This window comes from Marmota marmota, unplaced genomic scaffold, assembly GCF_001458135.2.
Source record: "Marmota marmota marmota unplaced genomic scaffold, marMar, whole genome shotgun sequence".
Taxonomy (NCBI): Eukaryota; Metazoa; Chordata; class Mammalia; order Rodentia; family Sciuridae; genus Marmota; species Marmota marmota.
Genome location: NW_025999962.1, coordinates 5,175,447 through 5,187,612, shown reverse-complemented (window position 1 = coordinate 5,187,612; position 12,166 = coordinate 5,175,447). Strand labels below are relative to the sequence as shown.

General features: G+C 59.5%; 1 protein-coding gene across 2 annotated transcripts in view; it reads right to left on the bottom strand.

Moving 5' to 3' along the window:
- LOC107155821 (NADH-cytochrome b5 reductase 3) overlaps nucleotides 1–11,032 on the bottom strand; it is a 13,802-nt gene extending 2,770 nt beyond the window's left edge. Inside the window, exons 1-4 of one of the 2 annotated variants that reach the window (XM_048803053.1) lie at nucleotides 10,927–11,032; nucleotides 4,512–4,643; nucleotides 1,820–1,892; nucleotides 1,340–1,446 (exon numbers count right to left, since the gene is read on the bottom strand). In XM_048803053.1, coding sequence (XP_048659010.1) covers nucleotides 1,340–1,446; nucleotides 1,820–1,892; nucleotides 4,512–4,595 — 264 coding nt within the window. In that variant the 5' untranslated portion in view covers nucleotides 4,596–4,643; nucleotides 10,927–11,032. Of the gene's footprint in view, nucleotides 1–1,339; nucleotides 1,447–1,819; nucleotides 1,893–4,511; nucleotides 4,644–10,868 lie in introns of both variants that reach the window. The other variant, XM_015501827.2, reaches the window with a different exon arrangement.
- Between the last annotated feature and the right edge of the window lie 1,134 nt (nucleotides 11,033–12,166).

Below are 12,166 nucleotides of genomic sequence, written 5' to 3'. Positions count from 1 at the left end.
GGGGGGTGCACTTCCTCTGGGTTTTCATGAGGCCCGTGTGGCCTTCTCCTGGAGGGACCCTCCCACACCAAAGCTCACCACCCACGTTCTGTGCCCCAGGAATCTGCCCTCCACCTAATGCCCCTGGGAGAGCAGGGTCCCAACTCCCACTGGGACTCCGCAGGCCTGCACAGCAAAAGCCCCGGGACCTCAGTCCTCCTGGCCCAGGTCTCTCCATCGGTCCAGTCATAAAACCATCGGCCTTGGAGCGGCCCCTCGGGACCACGGTCCGGGGAAACGGGGATAACTGAACTAAGACGCCCCCGGGAGACGTGGGGAGACGGGACAGCGGCACTCTGCCAGGGCTGGGCCGGCGTCCAGGGGCACCGTGCTGGGCGTGGCTCACGGGTAGAGCACCTGCCTAGCAGATGCGAAGCCCTGGGTTCCACCTCCAGCACCAGGAAGAAAGGGGGGCCCAGTGACAGGGCTCAGGGGTCCCTGGAGGCGCTGGGCAGGGAGGCCAGGGACGTCTGCATCTTGACTGGGGAGTCTCTAGTCCCCCGCGGCCGACAGCCTGGGGGCTCTCACCTGCTGGATGTGCTCTCAGTTGAGAGCTGTGTTTCTAATCTTATAAATGGGACATGCTGCTGGTGGCAGTTTTCTCTCTTTCCACTCAGTGTGCATTTTTTTGTTTTGGGGGGTACCAGGGATTGAACCCAGGGCACTTAGCCACTGAGCCACACCCCCAGCCCTTTTCTGTATTTCATTAGAGACAGGCTCTTGCTAAGTTGCTTAGGGCCTCACTAAGTCGCAGACGCTGGCCTTGAACTTGCCATCCTCCTGCATCAGCCTCACAGGCCTCATGACCGTGCCAGGCGGCATGGGTTATTTAAGATCCCTGCCAGGAGCTCGACACTGGTCTGCTGCTTCTGACAGCTGCATCTTGTCCACGGTGGGCATCCACTTCCCTCCCCGTGGCAGACCCCAGGAAACCCCTGGGCCCAGCTCCCTGAAGGACATTCACAGGTTCCTCACAGGCTCCCTAGTGGACCTGTGGGCCACAGAGGCCCTCTCATGAGCACACTCGTCACCTGGCCGTCGCTCCTCGGGAGTGTGTGTCCACTCCAGCTGGTCAGCCTTCCTGGCTCCTTTCTGCAGATCGCCTGTCCTTGTTTCAAGACGCCCATCCTGGCCCCTGGCCCCAACCTCTGCCGAGACCCCTCATTTGCTATTGCTGGTAAACTATAATTTGCTGTTAACTCAGAAACAGGGGCAAGGAAGCACCAGGCCTTCAGAGACTGTGGGGACTCGGGTGTGGCTATGCCACACTGCCCCCTGAAGCCACGCCTCGGGGCCTCACCTTGATGACCAGGTCCACGAAGCCCTTGTCGTCATCACTGGACACAGGTGTGTAAGGCCGAATGACCAGGTTCCCGTTGATGCGAGTGGAGAGGTAAATATGCTGACCTGCAAGACAGGAGGGGTCACTCTGGGCAGGGACGATCACAGCACAAGACAGGAAGGGTCGCTTTGGGCAGACCACCAGGGCCGTGCACCTGCCTGCATTCAAACCCCAGCTTGGTCTTGGTTCCCACAGCCCCCCCACCACCCCAGGGGGCCCCCAGCATTCCCAGCTTCCTACCTCTGTCCCTGCTGGCGCCACCACCAAGGACCCCAGGGACCTTCCACTCACATTCTAACAGACTCATCCGCCAAGGCCTGGGACGCTGTCACCTCCCTCTTGAAGCCCTTCTGCTCTGCCCGGAATGGCCAGGTGCCCACCTCCCTGACCTAGCGCCCAGGTCTGCAGCTCCCTGCAGCTGGGTCGGGTGGGACTCACCGATAGGGAGGCCCAGGATGTGCTGGGGCGACGGCAGGGCAAAGCGGAAGCGCCGGGTGTCGTGGCTGATGATCTGCAGAGAGGCCCAAAGCCACTGATGGCACCCGGGGCAGGGGCACTGCCGCACCCCAGGCCCCCCCTCCCCAGGGTCCCTGTGCGTCCTTCTGAAAAGTGACGCTGACACAGGAGACGCGCACACACCAGGGGCCCTCTGCTCCTGCTGGCCCCTCCCCTGCCACAGCCCCAACAACAGGGGGGTCAGAGCAAGGATGAACCCAGGGGAAGGAGGACCCAGCCCCAGCTGAGCCAGGGCCTGGGAAGAGCTGACACAGGCCACACGTGACCCAGCTGCCTAGGTCCCGCTGCAAGACGGGCTCTAGTAGCCACTGCGGTGGCCCTCGAGAGATGGCACAGCCAGGGCCAAGGGGGCTGTGTAGGGCGGTGGCCCGGCAGCCCCCACTCCCAGGAATCCGGGGCCTGCCACACCAAGAGCCCACAGCCAGGCCTCTGCTCTGCACGCTGGGCCCCAGGGACAGCTGGGCTCCCTTGAGGTGGCTAAGAGCCAGGCCGGCTGAGGAAGGAGCTGAGACCAAGCCCAAGTCCTCCCTAGTTAAGTGGAGTGTCCATCAAGGCCAGGGAGCAACACGGTGAACCGGTCAGAGCTGGGACCAGACCCAGTGTCCTGACTGTCCCCTCGGCTCTCTTGCACCAGGTGTCCGTATGTGGCAAGGTCCCCAGTGGACAGAGAACCGTCACTTGGGGATAGGACAACGGACTTTGCTAAAGGGACAGGACATCACAGAAGCCTATCCTGGCTGGTCTGAGAACTCCTGACTCTTCAGAGGACAGTGACCTCTGTGGTTCATGAGCAGAGGCAAATGTCAGGGAGGACAGGGCCCAGGTGCCAGCTGGCATGGGCTTGCGGGTGGCCTGTCTGCCCACTCTCTGAGCCCAGACCTCAAAGCTGCCTCCCCAGACTCGGCCCTCAGGGCAAATGGAGCTTCAAGCCTCCCAGGAGTGGAGTCCAGGATTACTGAGTGGTCAAGGTCAGACATTTTTTGTTGGGATTACAAAAATGAGAGAAGCCACTGGGAACTATGGGGCCGGACAACCTCCAGGCTCCAAAGAAGCAACAGCAGGCCACCAGCCACCGGCCAAGCCAGAGGGCAGCGTGGGAGGGCAGAGACTGACTGCAGGACTTCTACCACCTGCTCAATCAAAGGGACCGGTCCTTTGTGTAACATCCCTGTGACAAACACTGGACTGTCATTCAGAAACGAAGCGGCTTTGGATTAATCATGAACAGATATCCATGCCCCAGAGCCGCACCAAAAAGAAAACCAGGTTATCCACAAAGAACCCCGTGTGCCCCTATCTGTCCTGCGCACGTCACGTGCGTGTGAATGTCATGCCCAGAAGATGGCCCATGTTACAGGCCGCTTCAGGGCCAGTGCCCCCCACCGGGCCTGGGACGCAGCGACGGGATGGGGCTGGGGCCAAGGGACCATGCAACCTCACAGTTTTCACAGTGAGCGCGTCAGGACCTTCTGTACTTCTAGAATCCAAAAACGTCAACAATTTTAAAAACTGGTTTCAAAATATTATGATTTCGGGCTGGGGCTGGGGCTCAGGGGCAGAGCGCTTGCCTAGCATGTGTGAGGCCCTGGGTTCGATCCCCTGGCCCCACATACAAATAAACAAACAAAGGTACTGTGTCCACCTACAACTAAAAAAATATTAAAAAAAAACAAAAAACTACCACTTCATTTTGGTTAAAAAAAAAAAAAAGAGCATGTGTCCACGTGCGTATAAAATATACAGAAAGGGTGAGAGGAGCGATTTATTTTTTATTTTGCAATTTTTTGCTTCTGTCTGGTTTTTAATTTTTCTAAGAACTTGGTCCCAGAAGCTGCAGGCTCTAGCCGCAGGGATCCAGCGGGGCTCAGGTCAACCCTGCGGGACACCAGGGTGGGTGGAGGCCAGGCCTGGAGCAGAGCCTTTTCTGCCCCGTGACTCAGGCCTCCCGCCACGCCTTCCTAAGGCACCGAACAAGGCCAGGAAACAGCCCTGACCAGGCGGCCAGGCGACGGACAGAGCGGCCTTCAGTCCTGCTCAGAGGACCAGGAGAGGAGATCAGAGGGGGCAGGAAGCCGGCCGGGGCCAGAGCAGAGACCCCGTAGGGAATCCATGCAGACGCAGAAAATGGGACGGCTCTTCCGGGTCCCCATCCCAAGGGACTGGGAGCCCTGTTCCCTCATCTTCTAAATGGGGTGCGCACCCCAAGTCGTGAGGAGCTGAGGCCAAGCCCAAGTCCTCCTTAGTTAAGTGGAGTGTCCATCAAGGCCAGGGAGCAACATGGTGAACCGGTCAGAGCTGGGACCAGACCCAGTGTCCTGACTGTCCCCTCGGCTCTCTTGCACCAGGTGTCCGTATGTGGCAAGGTCCCCAGTGGACAGACAGCCATCACTTGGGGTAAGGACAATGGACTTTGCTAAAGGGACAGGACATCACAGAAGCCTATCTTGACCTTCCAGGGGCTGAGTGGGGTCAGGGACCTGGTTTCAATCCCCCTACCACTTCCTGGTGGCCTCGGCAAGAGACGTCACCTTGCTCTCTGCACCTATAAAATGGGCAGAGAACTAACAGGGACCAGAGTAGGTGCCCAGGACACCAGGGAACGCCTGGCACCCACCTCCTTGTCGATGAGCCGCAGCGGGTACTTGATGTCGGGGCTCTCGAGGGTGATGGCAGGCGAGGACCGCTGGAACAGCTTCATGAGCAGGCTGTAGAGGAACCAGACCGGGGACAGCACCGCGTGGCCCAGCTGCAAGGACAGGGGTGGACCCACCAGGTCAGCACAGGGCAGGAAGGAGCCTGGCAGACACCAGTCGGTTCCCACCCCAGACCCCTGCCCACCCCACCACCCACCTGCAGGCGCTCCACCATCCACCCCGCTGCCTGCTGGGGGAAGCTACAAAACCGGACAAATGACACCCGTCCCCACCCTCCTCAGTCTTCTGAGCTCAGCACCCGGAGAAAAAGTCCCTGGAAAAGCTCCACGTCCCCTGGAACAGGGACTCAGACAGTGACACATCTGAACAGATTTTCCTTTCTCACTCTGGCTGCTGGGAAGCTCAGCATGAAATTAGCCCCAAGCACTGTGTCTGCGGGGCACTTGCTGGGAGCCGTGCCCTCTGAGGGCCTCCGCTACACACAAGGCAGAAGGCCAGGGCCCAGAGAGCTGTGGCCCTCGCCTGCGAGAAGTGACTCAGCTGACCCAAGCCCCATTGGCTTGCTGTGGTGGGCTCTGCAGGAGACAGGAGCCACCTGGCGGCCCTAAGAAACTGGGTTCAAAGGGGCAGTGGAGCCCCGCAGGCCTCTTAGGTGTGGACGGTGGGTGGGTCCTTCGGTGGATCGGAGTGGGTGATCATTGATTCGCCTACACCTACTTAGCTAGAATCTGCACTTTGTAGACTGAGTAAGGGAGGAAGCTCCAGGTGGGGCTCGGCCCAAAGAAGCAACAGCCTGCCACCGGCCACCAGCCAACAGCCACGCCAGAGGGCAGCGTGGGAGGGCAGAGACTGACTCTAGGACATCTGTACCTGCTCAATCAAAGGGGCAGGTCCTTTGTGTAACATCCCTGTGACAAACACTGGACTGTCATTCAGAATGAAGTGGCTTTGGGTTAATCATGAACAGACATCCATGCCCCAGGGCCGCGCCAAAAAGAAAACCAGGTTACCCCAAAACAACCTCATGCAGGGCGCGAGGGCCCACAGCTGTCATCCCAGCGGCTCTGGAGGCTGAGATAGGAGGATTGAGAGTTCAAAGCCAGCCTCAGCAATGGCGAGGCACTAAGCAGCTCAGTGAGACCCTGTCTCTAAATAAAATACAAACTAGGGCTGGGGGTGTGGCTCAGTGTCTAGTGCCCCTGAGTTCAATCCCTGGTACCAAAAAAAAAAAAAAGAACCTCATATGCTCGTACCTACACCTGTGCAGGTGACCAGCTGGGCATCCCCGGGCAGGTCCCTTCCCCTCTCTGAACCAGACAGGACCAGGTGATCTGCAAGTCCTCCACAGGCCTGGACTACACTCAGGTCACCATGGCCAGCAGCCACCCGATGCCACCACCAGGCTGAGGCACAAGACCACGCACAGGAGACCGCCCTGAGGCAGGTTCTGTCCTTGACACTTTACAGATTAGGGAACAGCTCAGAGAGGTGAAGTGGCTCACCCACCAACACACAGCTGGCAGGAGCTGTGATGCAGACCTTAGGCCACCCACCTCCAAAACCGCTCAGAACCGCGAGGCCGAGCTGACCCTCCTCTGACCCGAGAGGCTTCCACTTGCCCCCCACATCTCAGCCTCACCAGACCCTGAAAGGGGGCTTGGACTTTTTGAAAAACAGGACCCTCCCACCTCAGGGCCGGAGAGCACACTGACCTGCGGAGGCCACCCTTATGAGGCCAGCGGGCCTCCAACCGTCCCTGCTGTCCCGGCTCATCAGACTCCTGGAGCCATTTCTCTGTCAAATGGGGCTCAGAAGCCATATGCCCAGGGGCTGTGTGCCCAGAAATAAGCCACAGAGAGACCTGCCCCCTGCCCCAGGCTCCAGAGGCCCTTAATCAACCCCTGGGCACTTCCACTCACCACTCGGCCACCAGGAAGTTGGGTCCTGGGCAGCCACACACAGCTGGACCACAGGTGAGACTCAGCAGAAAACGAGAACAGCCGAAGGCACCGTCCCAACCAGCAAGCGCCACAGTGAGAGGCCGCCACAGTGAGAGGCCACCACGTCGTGCACCCCCAACCCCAGGCACGGACCCCACACTGCCTCTGTGGCCTTCCTCCAAAAGCAGCAGCCTGACAAGCCAGAGGGACACTGAGGGACCTGAGTTCACCAGAAGAACTGGCCATGGCTCCCCCTCGCTACCTGCACTGAGGACTGACTGAGCCCAGGGGTGCTCTACCCCTGAGCTATGTCCCCAGCCCTTTTCATTTTGAAACAGGGTCTCACTGAATTGCCCAAGCTGGCCTTGAGCTTGTGATCCTCCTGCCTTAGCCTCCCAAGTAGCTGAGATCACGGGTGTGCGCCACCGCACCCGGCTTGGCCATGGTCGGTGACATGAAAAACTAAGGCCAGCCAGGCCTGGTGGCGCACGCCTGTAATCCCAGCAGCTTGGGAGGCTGAGGCAGGAGGATCCCGAGTTCAAAGCCAGCCTCAGCAAAAGCAAGGCACTAAGCAGCTCAGTGAGACCCTGTCTCTAATAAAATATAAAGTAGGGCTGGGGGTGTGGCTCAGTGATCCAGTGCCCCTGAGTTCAGTCCCCAGTACCCCCCACCAAAAAAAAAAAAAAAAAAATCTAAGGCCAAAGAAGTGGACCAGCTGCGGAGGCTCCAAGGGGTTGAACGGCACCCCCCAGACAATGTGCAAACCTGAGGCTGCGCCTGACTTGGAAATGGGGTCTCTGCAGACGTAGGTCAAGTGGCCCTAGACCCTGAATCCACCCAACAAGGGATACGTGGGAGAAGAGCAGGAGACATAGAGAAGCTCGTGTGAAGCCAAAGGTGCCGGCAGGAGTGACGGCCACAGCCAGGCAGCAGGCAAGGCCACCGACTCCTTGACTGCAGACTTGTGGCCTCCAAGATGGTGGGAGCCAACGTCTGCGGCCTTGAGCTACTGTTTGTGGTGACTCAGGGCTGCGCTGGGGACGGCCGAGGCCAGGGAGACAGAATGATTAAATGCACTGGTGGTTTCGGCTGAGCTCCTGGGCCAGGAAAGAAATATTTACAAAGAACAGGGCAGAGCCTGCTGTGAGACTGGAATGAGGACCGCGATCAGACAGCGCTCAGAGCTGCCTCCGGTCTGGGCTTCAGTCTGCGGCTAAGCAGAGGGTTCCCGAGCTCTTAGGAGAGGTGCACCGAAGGATTTGGGGTCAGAGGAACAAGTTCCTGCCAAATACCTTACACACACGGGTGGGGGCTATACACACACACACACACACACACACGTCTTATCCTAGGTAACGCGGGAGGAAATGAAGCAAACCCCGACATTCCTGCAGCTATACTGTAACCGTGAAATTATTTCAAAGCTAAAAAGTGTCACCGGGTGCAGTGGCGCATGCCTGTGATCCCAGTGGCTTGGTAGACTGAGACAAGAGGATCGTGAATACAAAGCCATCAAAAGTGAGGTGCCAAGCAACTCAGTGAGACCCTGTCCCTAAAAAAGAAAGAAAATACTACAAAATAGGGCTGGGGATGTGACTCGGTGGCCAAGCGCCCCTGAGCTCAATCCCCAATGCCAGAGGGAAAAAAAAAGTCAGGGGTGCTGGCCCGGTGGCACACGCCTGTAACCCCAGCACTGGGGAGGCTGAGGCAGGAGGGTCACAAGATCCAGACCAGCCTGGGCAACTTACTGAGACCCTGTTCTGCCCCCCACAAAAAGGCTGGGGGTAGAGCTCAGTGATATGATAGAGACCCCTGGATTGAGTCGGAGGAGGAGGAGGAAGAGGAGGATAGGCGGGGGGAGAAGAGAGGCGGGTGCATACTGATGATTCAAACAGATTGAGAACCAATGTTTACATAAAATGCTCTCAAGAAAGCCAGCCCACCACTGGTCCATGTATCTTCCCTAGAACATTTTCCCAACTTTCATTCTCTCAACGAATGACCCTGTGTGTTCTCTTCTTATCATAACCCTACAGTTCTCCTTTTCACCCTGGATGCCAGGAATCTCAGATCCAAGTCCCCGGCTTGCATTCGGGCCTCCCTGCTCCCTTGGGATCTGCACAGGCCTCTCACAGCAGCACATTCTCACTCCTCGGGGCCCAGTCCCACTGCCCCTCTCCTGGAGGCCCCGCCGGGACTCCCTGCCCTGTAACAACTCGGGCTGGGCCTCTGTGTCCTATCTAGAAAGAGGGTGAGGCCCACAGCAGGGCTGTCCTGCCACAGCCACAGGACGTGTGAGGTGAGACCAGGCGGGGCCCAGGTCACAGATGGGTCTGTACCCTGGTAAGTGTGGGGTGGACGCTCAGGGGAAGGGAGGGCAGAGGTGCCCAGAACCCATAGCAGGCCTGGCCCCAAACCGCCCAGCAGCTCTGAGCTGCCCGTCTGCAGTCACAGACCCTTTGTTGGGCTCAGAACAAAATGCCTCTCCCAGCTGAGGCCTCGCCCTGGGGGTTCCCTGGCATGTGACCAATGGGTCTAAAAGGAAGGGATGAAGGTGCCCATAACCCACCCGTGCCACGGCCACGGAGCAAGTCTCGCCACCACCCACTTCACAGGCGCCCGCTGTGTGCCAGCCACCCCGCGGCAGCTCGCCCATTCTGGGGCTCTCGGCTCTGGTGGGCAGCATGGGCTCTTAGGTCAGAGAGACCCGGGTTCAAGTCCCAGCTCAGGACCTTGGGAACGTCTTCCCAGGTCCCATACTGGACTACGACAGCCCCGGCCCCTCTCTGGAATCCATGGGGACAAGGACTACTCTGATGATTCCCCTGTGATGGACCGGGCCATGCCAAGCAAGAAGCCATATCCCCCAGGGGAATCGGTGCAGGGTCAGGTGAGTGAGGACAGGTTTGCAGAAGTCACCCCTGTTGGGAGCCCTGGCCATGAACTTGAATGACATGAGCCAGTGGGGCTGTGTGGTGCACCCCCGAGTTTTAATTTCCCCCAGCACTGCCGTTTAAGTGCACAGTCAAGTGTAACGGCACAGCCCCCTGCCCTGGGGACACATCCTGCAGCTCCACCCCGGCCTCCCTCAGTGGCAGGAGGCAGGGACACCTCTCTTCCCGTCTGACAAATAAGGGCCCTGGGGGAGGCCTGGGCCTTGGTTCCCAACGTTCTGTGACTCACCCCACCTCGCTCTTGCCTGAGCCCACGAGCGCTGGCCTGTGTCAGGGCCCTGGACTCTGGCCAGTGCTCACACCCACCCGGGACCAGCCCAGGGCTCAGCTTCTGAGCCAGCTCCCGCGTGTTCCCAGGTAACCCTGGAGTGTCTTGTCCCCACTGGCCCCGGTCCTCAGTGCAGGAAGCACTCAACAAATATTTGTGGAATTAATTCCTGAAGAGACAACAGCACCCCCCCTCCCTTTTTATCTGGAAGTTTCCAGAACCAGGACAAGAGCCCAGCCCATCCTGTTTGTCTCATGCCCTCCGCCAAGCGGCCTGGGGTCTGGGCTGCTCCTTCGCCTGCCTCGGCCCTGAGGGTGCACAGGGCGCAGAGGAGCAGGCTCACAGGGGCGCCCCAGTCAGTGCACAGCCAACCAGCGCTCTGTCCCACGGCCTCACACAACCCCAGGCTGCCGTCCACCAGGGAGTTGCTACCACCGCTCCCTCCCATTTCAGGTGACGACAATGACCTAAGCCCAGGGACACTTATGGCCACTGAAAGCAAAGCAGTGGACTTTTTTGTGGGGGGCACCAGGGATTGAACTCAGGGGCGCTTAACCACTGAGCCACTCCCCAGCCCATTTTTAGATTTTATCTAGAGACAGGGTCTCACGAAGTTGCTGAGGCTGGCTTTGAACTCGCAATCTTCCTGCCTCGGCCTCCCAAGTCTCTGGGATTACAGGCGTGCGCCACTGCACCTGGCAGAGGTGAACTTCTGATGTGTAAAAATTCCTATCTGGCAGCTGTGGGCAGACCCCCCCACCCCAGGAGCACGAGCCAAAGGGGCAGAGGTCACCGTGGCCAGGAGACTGGAGGGTGAGGCCTTGGTCTCTGCTCCTGCCCATGGGAGTAGAACAGGCTTGGCCCCATCCAGGTCCTCAGCAAACCAGCAACAAACCGGAGAGATGCCACAGCCCTCCCCAGGTCCTCCTCAGCTGTGCAGGGGGCACGCACACCCCACCCCACCCATTCAGCCACCTCTCCTTGCACCCAGGACATCCCCAGGGAGCCCTGAGACAGTCCCTAGCTCCCTCACCATGGTCAACAGGCTGCTCCCAGGCAGGTGCCCTGCCCAGCTGCCCACCCCTGCAATTCCTCACTGGGCCCTGGGACCCACTCTACCCAGGCCAGGGATGGGAGGGGAGAGAACCAGCTCACCCACAAGTGCCAGCTCCCTGGCCTGGGGCTCGGACAAGCCAAATAGCAACTTGTTTACCTGTCCGCCACCAGACCGCCTGCTGTCCCACCAGGATCTGAGGGCCCACCTTCCTCACGGCCCTATTCTAAGCAGAAGGAAGTGGGAGGGAGGAGAGGAAGTCCTGTAGGGGGGGCTCTGGGCTGGGCTAGGAGTGTGAGTGAAGGAATCAGGAGGCGGCAGGTGGATGGCTCAGCTGCTCTCCATGTGGGAGAACAGGGCCATGCTTCCCTGGGCTGGGGGTGCTGGGCCACAAGGCACAGAGCTTCCAGGGGCAGTGGGAACACCCTGTACCTCCTACCTGTGGTGTGGGCCTGTGGGGGCCTGCTGAGCGCTCAGGCTGGGCTAGAAGCTAGGGAGTCCAGGACAGCAGGCCAAACCGCCAACGTTCTCCCCAGATGGATGGCCGACTCTAATGTCAACCCCTGGACCAGGTCCCCCAAAGTGTGGAGGAGGCCTCCCGCAGGGCCTGCACCACCCAGATAAGACCTGATGCACTCAGCCCAGCGGCCTCTGCCAGGGCATGCAGGATGCCTTGGATGGGCAGGTCCGGAGGCCTGGCTCCGGGCGTGCTGTGGGTGTCAGGGCCCAAGCTGGGGTCCCAGCAGAACCTACAGTACAGGGTCAATCCCAGACACCCTTTGGACAGATGAAGCCAGGGATTGGTGAGATGTCCCGCTCCTAGACATGGCTCTGCCTCTCACAGGGTCTGCTCACAGCACAAGATTAGAGCGGCAGGGGATCCAGCAACTGGGCCAGAAGGCAAGAAGCCCCTGGAAAGCAGAGCAGGGAAGGGGCGGGCGGGAGGCCTCAGACCTCTGAGGCTGCCCTTGGTCCGAGTGTCCCCCAGGGTCCTGGGCAGGCTCACTTTGATAAGCAAATGCCCAGCACAAGAGGCTTCTGCCTAGATCCCCAAGCAGGAGCTTCAAAGCCCAGAGTGGGGAGGAAGGTGCCCTGTACCAGGTGGTGCCTGGGGTGGAGGTGGCCTCTGCTCCCAGTGCCGCCTTCCCACACTCAGTGAGCCACCCCTGGGGCCAGGGGTTGTGCCTAGGGGCGGTGTCCGCCCTCTGTAGTCACAGCCTCCACTCCCTCCACAGTTGTTTTTAAGAAACTGGAGAGAGGGAACTGGCCCAGGGGTGCACACCTGTCACCCCAGCTACTTAGGCAGAGGTGGGAGGGGCACTAGAACTTAAGACCCCTCTGGGATAAGCAGGGAAAGAAATCAGAGAGGACAGGGCCTGGGGGGAGGGGAGAGGGGGAG